This window comes from Notolepis coatsorum (genome assembly GCF_963971535.1).
Source record: "Notolepis coatsorum genome assembly, chromosome: 3".
Lineage (NCBI taxonomy): Eukaryota > Metazoa > Chordata > Actinopteri > Aulopiformes > Paralepididae > Notolepis > Notolepis coatsorum.
In genome coordinates, this window is record NC_140167.1 from 157,400,727 (window position 1) to 157,421,845 (window position 21,119).

The window sequence follows — 21,119 nt, forward strand, 5'->3', positions numbered from 1 at the left end:
AAAAAATTAGTAAAGAAAAAGTGTGGCATGGGTCCTTTGGTCCATTCTATATTTGCATTATTTATTTACATTTTAATTCATTTCCTTGTATCCTTTTCAAACCTCTGTGAGGTCGTTACTTCCCCTCCTGTATTCTTCCCATTTTCCCCATTTCCATTCAAACTTTTCTTCTTGCAGCCTCAGCAGATGTGTGATTTTCTCCATTTCCTGTATCCCCTCTACCAACTCTATCCATTGATCCTTTGTCGGCACTTCTATCTTGTACCACAGTTTAGTTAGAGCTTTTTTGGCTGCCACTATCAATATCTTAATCAAGTATTTGTCTTCCCCTTGGATTCCTTCTTGTGACAGATTCCCCAAATACAACACTTGGCCTCCCTGGGGTATTTCGTATCCTATTATTTCATTTATTATCCCTCCTATCACTTCCCAGTAGTGCCTTATCTTCTGACATCCCCAGAATATGTGTGTATGGTTCGCCCCTTCCTGTCCACACTCCCTCCAACATGTTTTCGTTGCTGGTGTGTAATTGCCCTGTATTTCTGGTGTTATAAAGTATCTTATTATATTTTTCCACCCAAACTCCCTCCATATCCTTGATCCTGTGGTTGTTTGTTGTGTCTTACATGTGTGTTGAGAGTCACAGCCAACTAGTGACACTTTTAATAATGACATCCTGTTCTCTCTGTCACTTGTATGATATAAAGGTTTAAAATTATGTTTATTGTAAATATCTGTTTTAAATCTAGGCATATGTTACTGTATGTGTCTATATGTGATATGTATTCATATATATATATATATGTGTATATGTATATATATGCATATACGCTTTGCACAAGTATCTAGGTCTGGGCTGGTATGCACAGTCGAAATACAAGAGACAGAGGCCTCTTGTGCTGTGAAGACAAGAATGTGTAGGGAGGTGGTCACAGAGCACTGACCTTGACAGAGGAGCCTGCAGAGTTAACTCTCGCAGTTATCAAGCAGAGAACTAGTATACATTATAATACAAAAATAGACATACATATTATACTTTAAACTACAAAATACATATATGATGTGTGATCAATCAGTGTTTAAGTATATGAGTGTTGAGTTATACATGTATATATATGCTATATCTGTTTTCTGTAGAATTTGGACCATTGCAGACATGGTGACGTAATGGGTTTTTTCCCAAAAGAAGTGATCCGTTGCTTCCCCGGTTGCTGTGGCAACTAGAAGGGGAGGGGAGCTCATCCTTGCTGAATTGTGTGTTGATTGGATGGTAGAAATGACATCACTGTACTTAGACCAATAGCAAAGAGATCCTGAGCCCTTTATAAGGGCCAACCCGCTGGATCCCAGACAGATTTTCAAGCAGATTTTCACGTTTGACTTCAGACACCAGGCGTATAGGCTATGCTATTTTAGAGAAGAGATGTTTTTGCTTTATAATTCTTTTAACTGAATTGGACATTTCCAATACAGTCTCTTTTGTAAACTTGCTTTTTTTCTAATTAAAATAACTTTGTTTAAATACTTCGTGGACTGCTTTCTATCTGCAATGGGCCACGATGCTGGCCGCGCCCTGATTTCCTCTGAGGTGACTATGTCCTGAATTACAGATTGAATCAATTGCTGGTTAATGCTTTTCAGCTAAAGTTATATATTATATATATATATATATATACTATTGATGGTAGTAATGCTTGGTTTCACTGTTTGTTGTTTGCGAGCGCCGGTAGCCACTGTGTTGGACGGGTCCCATCAGATTTGTGGGAAACTGAAAGTCTAAGCCACTGCAGGGCCGGATGATCGGTACCATGGATTGATGGGCCTGTCAAACTGATAAGGGGTTATGGGACTTGCAAATGACTGTTAGTACACTAATATTACACTATTGGCAGTAGTAAAACTTATTAAACGGTGAAGTAATATCATCAAGCTTTCAAATGAGCAGTATTACAGACCATTCCTCACAAATGAGGACGGTGATGGTGGTGATGGTGAAGTAAGATCATCAAGCTTTCAAATGAGCAGTATTACAGACCATTCCTCACAAATGAGGACGGTGATGGTGGTGACGGTGACGTAATATCATCAGGTTTTTCAGAGAAGCAGCATTACAGGCCCTTTCGTAAAATGATGATAATAATGATGATAATAATAATAATAATAATATTATTGTTATTATAGGCAATAAGAGTTCTCCCAGACATACATTCGGTTTATTACAAACAAAGAAGAGGTTAACAACTCTTCTATGCTTACATTTCATATCAACTGGATATAACTAAACTAGTGACCAAGGAAGTAAGCTTGATAGAAATAGTAATTGACCCGAGAACTTAGCGAGTTTAGCACCTCGCTGGGGGATATCGGGCGGCCAAAGGGTTATATCTCAAGTAAGTGATCTGAGATAGATAGAGACATCCCATCGGCTCTTCAACAATGTGTCATACCATTCCTCCTCTGTTATCTCTATTTCCAACTCTCTTTCCCACTTTTCTTTTACATACAATGTTGTATTTCCCTTACTGTCCATTATTGCCTGATATAGTGCTGATATCACCCTTCCCTTCCGTCCTTCGTATGACTTTACCATTATCTTAATTACCCCATTCTGTTCTTTGTCTCTATCTTGCTTTATTTCCTTGTTATAGTAGTCCCTAATCTGTAAATATCTAAAGTGGTCCCTATTCTCTAGTCCGTATCTTTCTTTCAATTTTTGTAGAGTCTGTATCTCCCCTCCTTCTGTCATTGTGCACATTGCTGTTATACCCCCCCATTCCCACCTCTTGAACCCATGGTCTTCTATCCCTGGTCTGAATTTGTTGTCGTGTGCTATCCATCTCAGTATCTTAGATTCTTTTTCTAGCTTGTATTTCTTTACTATTGTGTTCCATATGTTTATAGTGAATTTGGTAATTGGATCTACTAGTTGTTCCTGTCTTCTGAACAGCTCCATATCTCCTATCAGTGCCTGCACTTTGAATCCCTCTCTTTTGGTTTCTATATCTTTCCATTTGGCCTCATAGTTCACATTGCACCAGCATGCTACTGTTCTAAGCTGTGCTGCATAGTAATAGCTTTCTAAACTGGGTACTGCCATCCCTCCTTTCTCCTTTGGTAATTGTAGAGTCACATATCTGATCCTTGGCCTTTTCCCCCCCCCAAATTAATCTTGATATCTGTCTATCCCATTCCCTAAATAGTTTTTGTGGTATTAATATAGGTAGGGATTGAAATAGGTATAGTAACCTTGGTAATATGTTCATCTTAATGATTTCGATCCTTGAACTGAAATCTAGGGGCATTATCGTCCATCTTTCTAGGTCTCTCTTGATTTTCTGATTCATCTGTGTATAGTTTGCATCGTATAGCCCCTCCACCCCTCTTGTGATGTTCACCCCTAGGTACTTGATCCTGTCCATGCCCCATTTGATTTTGTATTTGTCTTTGATCTCTATCGTTGGTGTGTAGTTCAGTGCTAATGTCTGTGTCTTCGTCACATTAAGTCTATACCCTGAGTAATATCCATATTCTGTCAGTAGATCCATCAGTGTCGGGAAGCTTGTGTCTGGTTGTCTCATATATACTATCACGTCGTCTGCGAATAATCCCAATTTATGTTCCGTCCCCCTTATCTCCACCCCTTTGATGTCTTTGGTGTTGGTCTAATTAGTTGGGCCAGTGGTTCGATGAATACATCCAAGAGCGTCGGCGAAAGACAACAACCCTGTCTGGTAGCTCTCTCTAGTTTAATCCGGTCCGTCAGACTACCATTCACCTTAATCCTAGCCGTCGGTTCTTGATATAATGCCCTAATTGTTTTCATAGCGTTTTTGTCTAATCCAAATTTCTCCAATACTTTATATAGAAATAGCCAGCTTACACTGTTGAAGGCTTTTTCTGCATCTAGGCTAACTAATACTGCACTGTCATGTTCCGTGGTATGCAGGAATGGAACTCTCTTCCCAGACATGTTAAGCAGGAGAATAGTAAATGTCATTTCAAAATCGTGGTAAAACAACATTTTCAACCAAAGAAATTGACATTCCCTAATAGATAGTGTGTACGTAAATGAAAATGTATGTGTCTGATAAAGAGATAGGTATATATGGATGAAAAGGCATGTGTCTGATAGGGATATATTATTAAAATATTGTATAATTGGCTGATATGAACATAGATAATGTATGGGGCGGCGTGGCTCAGGGGTAGAGCGGGTCGTCCAATGATCGAAGGGTTGGTGGTTCGAATCCCGCTCAAGCCCATGTCCATCCCACTGCCGTTGTGTCCTTGGGCAAGACACTTAACCTACTTGCCTCGTATGAATGTGTATATATGTGAATTAATGTTGGTGGTGGTCGGAGGGGCCGTAGGCGTTGATTATTCGCCACGCTTCCGTGAGTCTGCCTCAGGGCAGCTCTGGCTGCAATTGTAGCTTACCACCACCGGTATGACTGTGTATGAACGAATAATGGACTCTGTAAGCGCTCTGGGGTCTCTGGGGTGTCACGAAGAGCGCTATATAAATCCAATCCATTATTTTATTATTATGTAAAAGCTAAATAGTATATTATGCTGTATTGTATTATGAATTAATTATGAGTAGGTATTATTGTATTGTATTATGAATTCATTCATAAGGAGTATATATTTTTATATTGTATTATGAATTTGATTAGGGTTTTTATTGTTGTTTTAATTGTCTGTATGACATGTAAATGTTGTGAGTGTATAAGGGTTTTTATTGTTGTTTTAATTGTCTGTATGACATGTAAATGTTATGAGTGTATAAGTGTTTTTATTGTTGTTTTAATTGTCTGTATGACATGTAAATGTTGTGAGTGTATAAGTCTGTAACTGTATTTTATGTGTTATGGACCCCAGGAAGAATAGCCCCAGCACTGCTGTGGCTAATGGGGATCCAAATAAACTTAAACTTAAACTTCCTCCTTCCTTTTGTATCTCCTCTACTATCTGCACTGTCTTCCTTATGTTATCCTGTGTCTGCCTTCCTTTAATGAATCCAGTCTGGTCTTCGTCTATTATATCTGTCATAAATGTCTCAAATCTTTTGGATATTATTGATGTATACATCTTGTAATCTACATTAAGTATGGACACAGGTCTGAAACTACTACACAGTTCTCTATCTTTCCCTTCTTTTGGAATTGTAGTAATTATGGCCTCTTTCCATGAAGGTGGCATTGTGCCTTTTTCCATTGTGTGTCTGAATGCTGCTTCTAATATGGGGCTCAGTTCCTGCCTAAATGTTTTGTAGAATTCCGAGGGGAATCCGTCTCTACCCGGAGACTTACTACTCTTTGCTCTACTGATCGCATTCCAAACTTCCTGTTCTGTGATTTCTGCATTTAATATTTCATTCTGTTCCTTCCCTATTGATGGTAAATCCAATTTTTCTAAAAATGTTTCTATCTCCTCTTCCCCTGCCGCTATCGGTTGTGTGTATAGTTTCCTATAATATTCTTCAAATGTTTTCTCTATTTCCGCTGGCTCTCTCAGTATTTTGTTTGTGTTTGTGTCCCTTATTGTGTGTATTGTGTTTATTTTTTGTTGTGTCCTAATTCGTCTAGCTAACAGTCTGGTCGCCCTCGGTCCCCCTTCATAGTATGTCTGTTTCATGTATCTAGCTTTCTTCTCTATTTCTGTCAGCAGCTCCCTGTTTATCTGTCCTCTAACTTCCTTGACCTCTCTAAGTGTCTTCTGGTTATTTGAGCTTTGGTGTTCTTTCTCTAATTCTTTCAGCTTCTTTATCAAGTTCTGGTATGACCAGGGCCGGACTGGGGAAATAATTCATACCGGGAGATATAGCGCGAAATATAGCCCCAGTCAGGCCACTTTTTAAGCGGGGGGTCTGGGGGTCCCTCACCAGGATTTTTTTGTTACAAAGACTTAATTTCCTGCATTCTGGTGAATTTTAGTGCATGTGAATCACAAACTAATGAGCCAACAATTTCTTAGTACAATGTACTGTTATGAACCTCAAATAAAACTGTTGTAGCACTAGCAATGCTACTCTCTCCACCTTCAAAAAGAAAAAAGCAAGAGCACAACATATTTGTCTATTTACTATTATAATACAGTTAACCACTCTCTCCACCTATTCAAACAGAGCAAGAGCACAATACCATATTCACTTTACTGATGCACTACCCATCAACAGTTAAAATAGCCCTTACACAAACATTAAATAACAGACCTTTCATTATTACAAAACTACCTGGCTCACTGCCTGGCTGTTACAGTATTCTGCAGAGTGCCATCTGCCATTCCATTCGCCGCCTCCACTGTCAATCAGTTGTATCGCCTGGTCCCGCCTCCACCAATCACAAGCGGCAGCAAGGCTCCATTGTGTGTGTGTGATCCGAGGGAGAGAGTCAGATAGTTCTCCAACTCTGTCGCAGACAGTGAAATCCTGGTTGTTCCCCACCCACCTAGGTTATCTAACTATCGCGCCGCGCCGCCGCCACAACTAGAAACAATGGCCTGGCAAAAAAAAAAAATAATAATAAAAAAAAAAAATTATAATTTTTATTTTTATTTTTAATTTTTTTATCTGTGCAGGCCAGGCTACCAGGAAAACTCCCGGTGCTCCCGATGGCCAGTCCGGGCCTGGGTATGACCCTATTCTAGCCTTCTTGAGTGATGCCGTCTTTGCTATAAATTTTCCCCGTATTACTACCTTTAGTGTATCCCATAAAATGTTTGGATCTACCTCCCCATTATCGTTCTCTTCTCTATATCTAATTATGTCTTCCTTCACTTGGTTAACCAAACCTTTGTTGTTCAATAGTCCTACATTCAGTCTCCAAACTGTATTCCTCCTTCTACTTTTAAGATTTACTGTCAGATATATTGCGCTATGATCTGAAATATCCGTCACTCCTATCCTGCATTCTTCCACCCGATATCTGTCCCCTGTTGTCATGAGAAAATAGTCTATCCTTGAATATGTTGTGTGGTGTGAATAGTGCGTATATTCTCTATCTAGCGTGTTCATTGCTCTCCATATGTCTATGATTCCTAATTCTGCCATTTGTATATTCATATATTTGCTAATGTTTGTCCTCCATTTCTTTGTGCTAGTCGTGTCTATGTCATAATTCAGTACCACATTGAAATCACCTGTACAGATCAGGACCCCCTCCCCTTCCAACGCTATAATGTCAAAGATCGCTTCAAATAGATATTTCTTGCTGTCTGGTGGAGCATATACATTTATTAGTGTTACCATTTGACCTTCCATTTTCCCCTTGACCAACACATACATTCCCTCCTTGTCCCTTATTTCCTTGATCATCTAAAATGTCACTGTGTTCTTAATTAGTATAGCTACTCCTCTTCTAAGGTTCTGTTTAAAAGAACTATAGAACAGATTTTCATACCCGAATCTCTTCAGCTTTTCATGTTCTTGTGATATAAGATGCGTTTCTTGCAAGAAGATGACCTGCGCCTCTTCTTTTTTAAGTTTCGTCATCACCTTACTCCTCTTTATCGGATTATTCATACCATTCACATTTAACGACATCATCTTTACACCCTTAACTTGTGTCATATTTATTTTCCAATTGTTCTCCCGTTCTACCCAATAATATTTGTGGTTGTAGCCTCTGCTATCTCCTTCTGATTTACATACATATTTACATAATAAACATCAACATCAAAATTCACTCTTTGAACTTCCATGGCATTTGAGGGTCCTACTCGTTCCCCTCTTTTCCCCGCTGGTGGGTGGGGAGTAGTGGCTCTCCTAGTGAGAGGGCTCCCCCTAGTGGCTACAACAAGCGCACTATATATGTCCAGCTCTGTGTGTGACCTGTCCGAGCTCCCGGTCAAAAAGCTCTGCTTTAGTCACTTTCATGTTCCCGTCTAACTGTGTTATGCGACATGTGTTTTCCTGAGTTCCTTTAATGTCTGTCTCCATATATCTCTTGAATGCACATGTCCTTTTTTTTTATCACTTTCGGTTTAATTATCCCACATGTATTTTGTCATCTTCTTCCTGCCTAACAAGTCTCTTTCATGTTTTCACTCTCTTGCATTATGTGCGTCATACGTATATCAGTCTAATGTGTCTCGAATCTCTATGCCTTCCTTTCTAAATTTTGCTTTAATTATAATTATCTCGTATGCACTTTACTATCTTCTCACTATCTATTTTGTGTGTGTGCATTGTACTCATCCTCCCTTTGATCACCGTCTCGTCTCCTCTCCGCCCCCTTTGTCCGTGTCCTTGTGTCCTTCTTCTCAGTTGATCTGCTTTGAATCGATTCAGATCCCCTTCACATTCCCGTTCTCCTCGTCTCCTCCTCGTCCCCCGCCGACCATGGTCCATCTCCTCGCCTTCTCCAACCTCTGCAGCAGCGTCGGTCTCTCGTCTCCTCCTCCCGGCACCTTCCATCCTCTCTGGTTCATGTCCCTCGCCGCCTCCCGCACGTCGCCGTACACCTTTGCGCCTTCCTTCCAATGGACCTTCAGCGTGGTCATTGGTGATTGAAATCTGATTCCGCCTTCCTTTAGAGATTTTTTTATCTGAACATAGCTCCGACGCTTTACCGCCACCTCCGTTGCATAATCATGGTCAAAAGTTACTCTCTGTCCACCCACCTCCATCTTCTTCTGCCAGGCTGTTCAAAGAATGTTCTCTTTTACCTCAAATTCCAAGAAGTTGACTATAACTGCTCTCTGTGGTTTGTCCTCCCGCAGCTTCGGCGCCAGTGTCCTGTGCGCTCTCTGAATCCCTGTCTTGTCGAGGGCTGTCATCTTTAATTCTCTTCGAATTAGGCTGTCCACATATTTGACCATCGAATCTCCTTCCATCCCCTCTTTCAGACCCCATATTCGTATGTTGTTTCTCCTCGACCTCCCCTCCAAGTCCATTAGCTTTCCTCTCAGCATGTCCTGTTGTTCGAGCGTCTCCTTTAGAATATCATGCATTTCTGTATTCCATTCTTCCGTATCAGCCGTCCTTTCTTCCAACATCTTTATGTCTTTCTCTTGCTCTTGTATTTTTCCGTTCATTGCCTCGAGTCCTTTATCCATTTCCCCTCTGAGCTCGTCCTGTGCCCTCTTCAACTCTTCCCTTAGTCCATCAATGCTGTCTTGGATATTCTGCGTGCTCGTCTGGTTAGCCATTGCGCTAGCTTGTATGCTAGTTTGTAATTCTTGTTGGCTAGCCAGCACGCTAGCTTGTATGTTCCTTGTGTTAGCTTGTGCGCTAACTTGTATGCTATCTTGTATAGCTTGGATAGCCTTTGCGTTAGCTTGCACATTAGCTTGTAGCTCTTGGTTAGCCTTAGCTTGCTCTTGGTTAGCCTTAGCTTGTAGCTCCTGGCCAGCCTGTATGGTCGCTTGTATCCTCGCTAACCAGGCGGGCTCCACGGGGTCTCCGTCCCTGCCTACCTGCGTCACGCTCGCCTGAGCCATTTCTTCCGTCATTTCCTCGAGTCTAGATTTTTCCTCCGGTGTTTGTACGTCTTCTGGGGTCTTATTTCTCTCACTTTATCTCGTGGACATCCTTCCTTTTCTCTCATATCTTTGAATTTTCACCTTTTATTCTGTTTTAGACGGTTTTACTTCCCTTTCTCGAAATTATTTGACTGGGAGCTCTTTCAGTGGTCTCCTATCCACCCATCTCAAAACCGGAAGTCTCTTGATATTCTTCTTAACTGTGTTCTAAGAACTTTACATTCTTTGTCAAACCAGTGGTCCTTTTTAGTTTTTCTATGTTTGTTACCTGATAATTTCAATTTGGACTTTATTGCAGTTCTTTCAAATATATAAATGTATATGTTCTACAGCTAGGTTGATTCCTTCAACACTGTTAATAATAATAATAATAATAATAATAATTAATAATAATAATAATAATAATAATAATAATAATAATAATAATAATAATAATAATAATAATAATAATAATAATAATAATAATAATAATAATAATAATAATAATAATAATAATAATAATAATAATAATAATAATAATAATAATAATAATAATAATAATTCATTTATTTTGTAAAGCGATTTTCAAAGACCCAAAGTCGCTGACAATAGGCAAACAAAAAATATATATATATGGCGTGGCTAGAAATGTATCTAACAGTGATTGTATTCCATCACTGGCGATGGCTCTCTGGTAGTCCTGCATGCTGTTCTGGGACCATCTGTAGTATTTGGGGATGTTATAGTTTACTGGGCTGTGTAGGGGAATTTTTGAGAGACTCAGTTCTTTTCATGTATGCAGTGATCTGACTGTGGTCAGATAATGGGGTCAGAGGTTTGACTGTGAATGAACTGAAAGATACTGGATCCAGATCTGTTATCATGTAGTCTACTGTGCTGCTGCCAAGAGATGAGCAGTAAGTATACCTTCCTTGTGAGTCCCCTCGCACACGCCCATTGACAAGGTAGAGACTCATTTTTGTTTGCTGAGGTGTCATAGTTATTTCTAGGGGACAGGTTTACATGGTTGCATAGGGTGTGGTCAGATATAAATCTGTCCATGTGTACTGGTGAAATCAGGGTGGGTTCCCGTTCTGGCATTAAAGTCACCGCAAACAAGCACATGACCTTGACTTTGATAAAAACATATTTCTGACTCAAGGTTGGAGAAGATGTCCTCTGAATAATATGGAGACCCAGAGGGTGGTATTCCACAGATAAAAATATCTCTTTTTAGAGGGGATTATTTCATTATTTAATTTTAACCAAATATGATTGTTCCCGGATTTTAGAATCTGTATTGACTGGTGGTGTTGTGATTTGTACCAAATTATCAATCCCCCTGAGTCTCTGCCCTGACTAATATGTTCTGGATCAGAACCAGAGCTGCAGGCGTCCTCCTCTCAGTTCTGAACATGGCTTCTCTGTCAGGGGTGACTTTCATTTAATTTCAAACCTTTATTTATACAGGTAAAAATATTGAGTCTTGGGCGCCAAGGTGGCGCACCACGTAACGCACTGCAGTGCAACATGGCTGCCCCGGGTTCGACTCCCGGACCCGGTGACCTTTGCCGAATGTCCTCCCCCCATATCTTCTCCCATCCTTCCTCTCCGCCGGGATTGTCCAATAAAACCAATAAAAATCGACCAAAAACATAATCTTAAAATAATTATTAAAAAAATATTGAGTCTCTTTCACAAGAGCGACCCGATCCAACCAAACAAACGTAACAAAGACATAAAAGAAGTTCCAGACAAAAACAAGACAAGTAACACAACTAAAAGTCTAAGAGAGGCAAAAATCTAGATACATCAAATTTAAGAGCGAGAACAAGAACAGGCCTCCATGGATGCCCTTTCAATATTGCGTATAAGAAGCTTAAAATCTCTCCAATGGGAATTAGGTTCGGGAGCCTCAGTTCCGTCTGTAATAAGTTCCACATAATTGGGGCAGAATAAGTTCTGTGTGGGCAAATGGTACAGAGAGAGTTAAAAGATCCAGTGACCGCAGGCCAGAATGATGACTCGTGGTTCAGTATCACAAACGAGGTCACAGTGTAAGTAAAGGATGAACTAGACGTCACATCTGTGCCAAAGCGACTGTACGATAAGAACCAGTGGTGGGAAGCTTTTCATCTCCCTCACCTGGAGGTTATTAATCCAGCGTCACAGTCGATGCGACTGTGGCTCAGTCGTCTGGTAATCTGCAGGTTCCCGGTTCAATTCCCGCTCCTCCCGGGCAGCAGCTTGAGCGAGACACTTAACCCCCTAACTGCTCCCGATGAGCAGGTCGGCACTTTGCGCGGTCGCCTCCGCCGTCTGTGTGTATGTGTAAACCAGTGGTTGCATAAACCAGTGGTTGCTATGTGTAAACCAGTGGTTGCTATGTGTAAACCAGTGGTTGCTATGTGATGATCTATGAGGAACATATCTAGCGCTTTGGATAAAAGAGATGTTGACGGCATCGTGGGGATTCAAACCTACGGGTTTACAGGAAGCGCGTGCTCTGTGTCTGCAGATCAGGAATGTGGAGACCAACCAGTGTGTCGACAACATGGGCAGGAAGGAGAATGAGAAAGTGGGTTTCTTCAACTGCCACGGCATGGGAGGCAACCAGGTGAGAGTCCTGTCCTGTCCTGTCCTGTCCTGTCCTGTCCTGTCCTGTCCTGTCCTGTCCTGTCCTGTCCTGTCCTGTCCTGTCCTGTCCTGGAAAGGGTGTGACATAGGGGTGTGACATCTTTGGGGACATATGGAAAGGCGGGGAAGGGGGGTAGGAAGGAATGGGGGGAGGGATGGGGGGAGGAGAAAGATGCGTAGAGGGAGATCATCAAAGGGAGGAGAAATAAAAACAATTCTAATTAACTTTTTTTTGGTAGAATAGTTTATTAGTTATTTCTACAACATACCGTATATATATAACCCAAATGATGCTATAAATAATATACAGTATATATATACAGTAAATAGTATATATATATATATATATATATATATATATATATATATATATATATATATATATATATATATAATATACATTACTGTATATATATATTCTATATACTGTATATATATTTATAGCATCATTCGGGTTGGCAGGTGTGGGTTAAAACCGTTAGTCACCTTCATCCACTACCTGACCTGTAACCATAGCAACATTAAAGAAGACAGCTGTCAAAGCTTTACTCGTTATCCACCTGTAACCATGGCAATATTAAAAGAGCACAGCTGTCGACGCTCATTATTAACCGCTGTGAAGCGACGGCTGACTCATCGGAGGAAAACAACACGGATGACAAAGTGTACAACTTTCACCAAACATTTGCAAATGCTTTTATTTCAAGTTGTTGGTGGACGACGGGGATATAAGCAGGATAATCAACGTGTAGGTGTGAGTTAAAACGGTTGTAAGGTTCTTCCACACCTCTACGTCATGCCTTAATAACGTTTAGCGCACTCCTACTGGTTGATTATCCCTCACATGACAGGTGAACAGAATACATGAAACAAGACAAGTTCAACAGCACCACAAACAGGGGAGAGAGACACATGAAAACACCTCCTCCTCTGAGGGTCTGTTTCATCAGGTCTGACCAGGTCTATGTTTCTTCATCAGGTCTGACCAGGTCTATGTTTCATCAGGTCTGACCAGGTCTATGTTTCATCAGGTCTGACCAGGTCTATGTTTCTTCATCAGGTCTGACCAGGTCTATGTTTCATCAGGTCTGACCAGGTCTATGTTTCATCAGGTCTGACCAGGTCTATGTTTCATCATGTCTGACCAGGTCTATGTTTCTTCATCAGGTCTGACCAGGTCTATGTTTCATCAGGTCTGACCAGGTCTATGTTTCATCAGGTCTGACCAGGTCTATGTTTCTTCATCAGGTCTGACCAGGTCTATGTTTCATCAGGTCTGACCAGGTCTATGTTTCAGCAGGTCTGACCAGGTCTGTGTTGCAGGTGTTCTCCTACACGGCGGATAAGGAGATCCGGACGGACGACTTGTGTCTGGACGTGTCTCGCCTCAACGGGCCCGTCGTGATGCTGAAGTGTCACCACATGAGGGGCAACCAGATGTTTGATTATGACACTGAGGTAAGTCCGGTGTAAACTCTATATAACAACACTCCACTTTGTTTGGACTTTGGGTCCTTGAAAAGCGCTATACAAAATAAATGAATTATTATTATTATTATTATTATTATTATTATTATTATTATTATTATTATTATTATTATTATTATTATTATTATTATTATTATTATTATTATTATTATTATTATTATTATTATTATTATTATTATTATTATTATTTAATAATAATAATAATAATAATAATAATAATAATAATAATAATAATAATAATAATAATAATAATAATAATAATAATAATAATAATAATAATAATAATAATAATAATTATTATTATTATTATTATTATTATTATTATTATTATTATTATTATTATTATTATTATTATTATTATTATTATTATTATTATTATTATTATTATTATTATTATTATTATTATTATTATGTAGCAGAATAACATTTTGTTTTTAGTTTTGAAATATATATTTTTTTACATCAAACGTTATTTCCAGCACATGAAGTGTTTTTTAAATGTATGTTCTTTTGTAACACACTCATGGTGTTAATTCATTCAAATCTATTCAAATTATTATTAGTAAATACGGCTCCAATATGCAATGGTACGTATAGTGGATTAAATGAAAAAACATATATGTATATACAGTATCATTGCTGATGGCATTATGTACATTTACATAATGCCATCAGCAATGATACTGTATATACATATATGTTTTTTCATTTATGCATACCTTGCTTAGATCAATGTATACCATAAAACACGCTAGACCTCCCAGGACCTGCTCTGATTGTCTATTCTCCTCTGGATGGTGATCCTATTGAGATATGCCATAATGAAAATGTAATTAATTGGAACCTTCTTGTACTTGGAAGAGATTCCATACTCAGTCTATTGGACACGGTGGCTAATGAACCCATAATGGCTCATTTGCTGCAGGGATGGAGTAGCTCCTTTGTGCCATCAGATGGCACTGTGTAACAGTATTTGCATTTTACCTCTGGCAGAACATCTGAGCTGCATGTTGTGCACCTAGCAGCTCTTGAGTCCGAGCCAATCTGCTGTGGATTAAAGCATCTCTTCTTCTCATATAGTATGTTGGCAAATGGGAATATGATTTTGAGGTAAGCTCATCATAGCTCCTGATATTGTCCTGTAGTTTGTCCCATAACTCTGAACGGTAGACTGTAATGTGTGTAGACTAGTTGTCCATTAGGTCCTGTGTCGTCTTGTTGAAGTGTGAGTGTCTGTAGACTAGTCGTCCATTAGGTCTGTGGAGATAGATAGATAGATAGATAGATAGATAGATAGATAGATAGATAGATAGATAGATAGATAGATAGATAGATACTTTATTCATCCCCTTGGAGAAATGCAGGTATCCGGTAGCTCAGTGCAGTTGACAGACAATAAAAAGCGATAAAAAGGACAACCAATACAACAAACAAACAATGAAGGTCAGCGCTGAAGTTTAAAGTGTGGGCTTGTGCGGTGTGAGTGTCTGTAGACTAGTCGTCCATTAGGTCCTGTGCTGGCTTGTGAAGTGTGAGTGTCGATAGTCATTAGAGCGGCTCGTTAAAAACTTGCTGAATGTAACCCGTTCGGCAGATCAATGGAGCAGAATCTGTAGATTCAAGAGTTTTATTCATCACATACATACCAGGGCATACAGTGAAATGCGGATGGCCATGCCCGCTTCGATTGTGCAATAAAAACAATAGTAATAGTAATAATAACAAAAAGACAACTAGAATAGACATGGTAAATAGACACACATGTTAATAAATCGCTTAACCTTAAAGCCACTGGATCCTATATACATACAGTACCTATACAATGTGCAGTTTTTCTTCTATGTCCCTATGCTATTTGCTGTTACTAACTATACTATACAACAATCAAACAAGTTATTTTCTTAAAGTGTCCTTTTCCTTCCTTTAAAGTGACCTTTTCTTGTGTGTTTAAAGTAGAGTTACGTCTCTGATGAAATGTTCTGCGGAGGACCGTCTTACAGAGCAGACTCTGCTGCTGTTCATGTTACACAACACAACACACAATGGTCACATTCAGCCATAGCAGGCTGAGTGTGTTTGGCCTTGGTTCAGTCCTACACAATACAAGACAAATGAACAATTGAATAATTGAGAATAGGGACGTTTCGATTAAACATCTTATACAGACGACGACAAGGTGGTAGTCTTGGGGTTTGTCGTCCTGGAGGACGCGGTCATAGGGAGAACGATTCACACCGCCGCACTGTGGCTTATTACGCAGGCTCCAGAAGAAGCATCCGTGATATTAACAATTAATGCAGTTATTCTTATTTCTCCACGGCTGTGACGAGACAGTAGGCGGCGTGTCATGATCGAGACGTCTTATATGGGCTGACGAGTAGATGGAACCCAGAGAAGACGACGCCTCCAGCCTCCTGCATCGAGCTCTCCTCTCAAACCCTGGGAGACGTTCTCAGGGTACAAGCTCGATACGAGCACTTGAATAATTCATAAATGAAGGAGTGACATGTCTCCCGCGTCATGGACGGCATCGGGGAGTTCTCTGTTCTCTGCCGTCGACAGAGTCCTTCTCTCGGGTGTATTTTTAGCCCCGGTGTGACGGACAGCGGCTGATAGGGGGCTGAACCCGGGGTGCTGCCATTAACATTTCATCTGGTCATCAGTTTCAGCCTCGGAAATACCTGACTCTTCCATATCGCTGTCGCCCGTGATGTATGAGCCTCCACAGACAGACGGACAGACTGACAGACAGGCTGATGGAGCTAAGGCCCGCCCACTCAGCCTCGACAGACTGATGGAGCTAAGGCCCGCCCTCTCAGCCTCGACAGACAGACAGACTGATGGAGCTAAGGCCCGCCCACTCAGCCTCGACAGACAGACAGACTGATGGAGCTAAGGCCCGCCCTCTCAGCCTCGACAGACAGACAGACTGATGGAGCTAAGGCCCGCCCTCTCCTCCGCCTACTCAGCCTCGACAGACAGACAGACAGACTGATGGGGCTAAGGCCCGCCCTCTCAGCCTCTACAGACAGACATATGGAGCTAAGGCCCGCCCACTCAGCCTCGACAGACATAGAGACTGATGGAGCTAAGGCCCGCCCACTCAGCCTCGACAGACAGACAGACTGATGGAGCTAAGGCCCACCCACTCAGCCCCGACAGACAGACAGACTGATGGAGCTAAGGCCCGCCCACTCAGCCTCGACAGACAGACAGACTGATGGAGCTAAGGCCCACCCACTCAGCCTCGACAGACAGACAGACTGATGGAGCTAAGGCCCACCCACTCAGCCCCGACAGACAGACAGACTGATGGAGCTAAGGCCCGCCCACTCAGCCTCGACAGACAGACAGACTGATGGAGCTAAGGCCCGCCCACTCAGCCTCAACAGACAGACAGACTGATGGAGCTAAGGCCCGCCCTCTCCTCCGCCCACTCAGCCTCGACAGACAGACAGACTGATGGAGCTAAGGCCCACCCACTCAGCCTCGACAGACAGACAGACTGATGGAGCTAAGGCCCGCCCTCTCAGCCTCGACAGACAGACAGACTGATGGAGCTAAGGCCTGCCCTCTCCTCCGCCCACTCAGCCTCGACAGACAGACAGACTGATGGAGCTAAGGCCCGCCCACTCAGCCTCGACAGACAGACAGACTGATGGAGCTAAGGCCCACCCACTCAGCCTCGACAGACAGACAGACTGATGGAGCTAAGGCCCGCCCTCTCAGCCTCGACAAACAGACAGACTGATGGAGCTAAGGCCCGCCCTCTCCTCCGCCCACTCAGCCTCGACAGACAGACAGACTGATGGAGCTAAGGCCCGATGGAGCTAAGACCCGTACAGAGTTGTAGTATTAATATGTACAGTGATACAGGTAGAGCTGCCGCGTATTGATGTTTTCCTTACCGCACACATTTGCAAAATATTTCCTACCGCCGCGGTAATAACCGCACACACACACACACACACAAAAAAAAAAGTTTGAATGCATTTTTTTTGTAGTCTACTCTTTATAGCATATAGCCTGCCTCTAGTCTAAATGTCTATCTTTAGAGGATGACTTTGCAGCATGAATATTGTTTGGGATTCGGCATGCACGCATTCGTTATTAAAAGTGAAACACGGATTCTAAGTCTCCCCTACGGTGTCGCGAGCAGGGGTGGTAGCGGCGCGCCCGCCGGTTACCCCCCCGACCCTTTCTTCTTCTTATTATTATAACGTTACTACTTATGATTACAAAGGCATTCGATTTGTGGCATTAACGTTAGTATAGTTACACGTTCGTATTTACCAGACCATAGCAAGGCAAGCGTTACTCAATTAATATCTAAGTTCCTTTCTTTGCTCAGAGCGTGCCGAGTTGTACCCATTCTGCGGTCTGTTAATAAAGTTTTCAATCAGACAAGTGTATAGAACGAAGGGCTTTTATTATAACATTTCGTTGCAGTAAAATCATTATGCCTCGTTCCCTGAGGAGCGACGGCGTCGGTAATCCACTCCGGTCTCCGGTGGGAGCTAACGTACTATTAGCCGTGTTGTGATGGCTGAGATTCAGGAAGTAAAAGCGCTGCAAGATGCTCCAAGCATGTGACGCGTATCTCTTCTGACCAATCAGTGGTCTGCAGTGTTTCATGTGACTTTTCTGGTACCCAATAGGGTCGCTTGGAATCTCAACAGAGAAGTAGGGTATATCTGCAGAGCCGCAAGCCCAACGAGAGCGTAATAATAATAATAATATATTAAAAAACAGCGGTGATGCCGGTATTCAGCCCAACGCTGCGGTGGGCATGATGTAACAGCGATACCGCGGTAATACCGATACCGCGGCAGCTCTAGATACAGGTATAAATACACTATGGTAGTAACTTAAGTCATACTGGCCAGCAGTGTAACTAGTAAGAGTAGGTAAGGAATATGTACAGATATAGATATAGTATCTACAGACATTTAAAAAGGATTATATGCAGGTATGTACAGACAGATATGGATATATATATATATATATATATATATATATATATATATATATATATATATATATATATATATATATATATATATATATATATATATATATATACATGTATATATACAGTATATACAGCAATATTGTACATGCTATCATACAGAGTTATAGTTATAGGCAGGTGTATAAGTAGGTATATAGAAAGATTATATGCAGGTCAGTGCCTCTAGGGGGGTCAAACTTTAATTTTTTTTTACATTTTAAAGTTAAATGCATCAATCTGGTGCACTTTGAGAGCAAAATAAAGAGGCTAGATCTATGATGAACTTTGTGCTCAAAACACAAAATCGACTAGACTGCAGTGCTTTCTCCCTGCAGCCTTTTCCGTAGGTCAGTCTTTTATATTAAGCACCCCCCACAGCCCAAATTAAATGATAAAAAAAAAGAAATTATAATATATATATTTATTTTTTATTTTTATTTTTTAATCTAGTTCATAGCAGCGGCGGTGCTGAATGCATATAGGGGAAACACTGCAGGTATATTCATATATATATATATTATATACATATTTGTCTGACGGATTATAAGGATTATATGCAGGTATATTCATAATATATAATATATGTGGTAAATATAAATGTATATATATATGGTATATATAACATTATTGTACATGCTATCATACAGAGTATTATGGGTTATATGTAGGTGTATGAGTAGGTATATAGAAGGATTATATGCAGACAGATATGGATATAAATATATATATATGTGGCAAATATAAATATATAAATGTATACAGTATATATGGTATATAACGTTATTGTACACGCTACCATACAGAGGGCCGGATCCACAAAGAATGGATTGCACGGTGCTAATTGCACCCTTACTTACAATTCATTATGAATTGAAAATGGGGGACCCTGATGTAAACAAGACGAAAGTCTTTCTCTGGTCTGCATCCCCTTAACAATTGTGTGTATTGAGCCGTACTGTATTGTACCCATTCTGCAATCTGTTAATAACATTTTCAATCAATCAATCACCTGTGCGGAGTACCAGAGTATTATGGGTTACATGCAGGTGTAACCCCTTCCTGCACATCCTGACCCAGTCGTGTCTGACCCTCAGGCGTCTGGAGGACGGTACCTACGGCCCCGCGGTGGACCTCTGTAACAACAGCCCCGTGCAGGCCTGGCTCCTCCAACTACACGCGCCTGGAGGTCTTTAGGCGCCTCTATTTCAGCCCCACCGATTACTTCCTGTAGCCGTAGGGCCTGGAGAGAGGGGCGTGTGTGACGGAGCAGGTCAGTACGACCAGGAGTGTCTGTGGTTTGACTGTAGTCGAAGAGTAGAGGTGCAGTAGTGACCAGGAGTGTCTGTGGTTTAACTGTAGTCGTAGAGTAGAGGTGTAGTAGTGACCAGGAGTGACGTGTCTGTGGTTTAACTGTAGTCGTAGAGTAGATGTGTAGTAGCAGTGGCGGCTCGCCACTGGTGGCGCTAGGGCGCCGACCCACCTGTTAAATGAGAGAAGAAGAAAAAAAAACTTTTTTGTTTTTTGTTTTATAGCCCTATAAATAATATAAACATGTTTAAAATGAATAATATTTACTCATTTTAAGTATGTTTGTATTTCCAATGCACAATATAACGTTATTATCTAAATAAAAAAAACAGCGTTTTCCAGAGCAGGAAGTGACATCACGTTTTTTTTTTCTTTTTTTTTTCTCTCGCCCGGGCAAGAAGCGATAGCGCTCTGACTGCGCGTCACAGTTTGATCGCTGTCTCCGTCACAGCCAATCAGTGCATACGCCGTTGTGCGTTGAAATATGACTATTATGTTGGAATCCGAGCGCGATTTGAAGCGGTCTAGAAAGCAGCGTGAACTTCCGTGAGAATTTCCATAGCCGCATTTCACAGAGACGATCTCTGATTGGCCGAATCCAATTTCTAATGTTCCAATTCTATCTTCTAGCTTGGTTCCTGGTACTAGGACTGTTGTTTGTCTTAGAGCGTGCCGTGCCGTGACTGCAAGTTCTTTCTTTAGACTGTTAAGCTTAGGCACTCTTTCAAAGTTGGTTAAGGTTAGAGTTTGTCTTAGAGCATGGCGATAGAACGCCAGGTAGTTTGCAGTCTGTTCGAGCGGAAATGGACAAAGGAATGTACTTGTTGAGTGTTGTGCTAACGTCGACGAGCTCAGCTGAGCTAACACTTGGCTAACAAGCTATATGGCGGATATCAAGCTCTCCTGCCCTGGACGTTTCAACTAAACAGTGAGTCTCTCTCTCTCTCTCTCTCTCTAACGTTAGTACTAGTACTAGGCTGGTGCGGGCTAACTGGCTATCGTTCTGGGAGCTAACGTTAGTACTAGTACTAGGCTGGTGCGGGCTAACTGGCTATCGTTCTGGCAGCTAACGTTAGTACTAGTACTAGGCTGGTGCGGGCTAACTGGCTATCGTTCTGGGAGCTAACGTTAGTACTAGTACTAGGCTGGTGCGGGCTAACTGGCTATCGTTCTGGCAGCTAACGTTAGTACTAGTACTAGGCTGGTGCGGGCT

The 21,119-nt window shown here is 41.3% G+C and overlaps 1 protein-coding gene across 1 annotated transcript in view; it reads left to right on the top strand.

The window, feature by feature from the left end:
• galnt13 (polypeptide N-acetylgalactosaminyltransferase 13) overlaps window positions 1-19,829 on the top strand; it is a gene marked incomplete at both ends in the record, with an annotated part of 244,921 nt that extends 225,092 nt beyond the window's left edge. Inside the window, 6 exon segments of the mRNA XM_084310931.1 lie at window positions 11,981-12,079; window positions 13,423-13,557; window positions 14,668-14,697; window positions 19,645-19,647; window positions 19,649-19,764; window positions 19,766-19,829. Of these exon segments, the coding sequence (XP_084167057.1) occupies window positions 11,981-12,079; window positions 13,423-13,557; window positions 14,668-14,697; window positions 19,645-19,647; window positions 19,649-19,764; window positions 19,766-19,829 (447 nt within the window).
• Window positions 19,830-21,119: the final 1,290 nt, after the last annotated feature.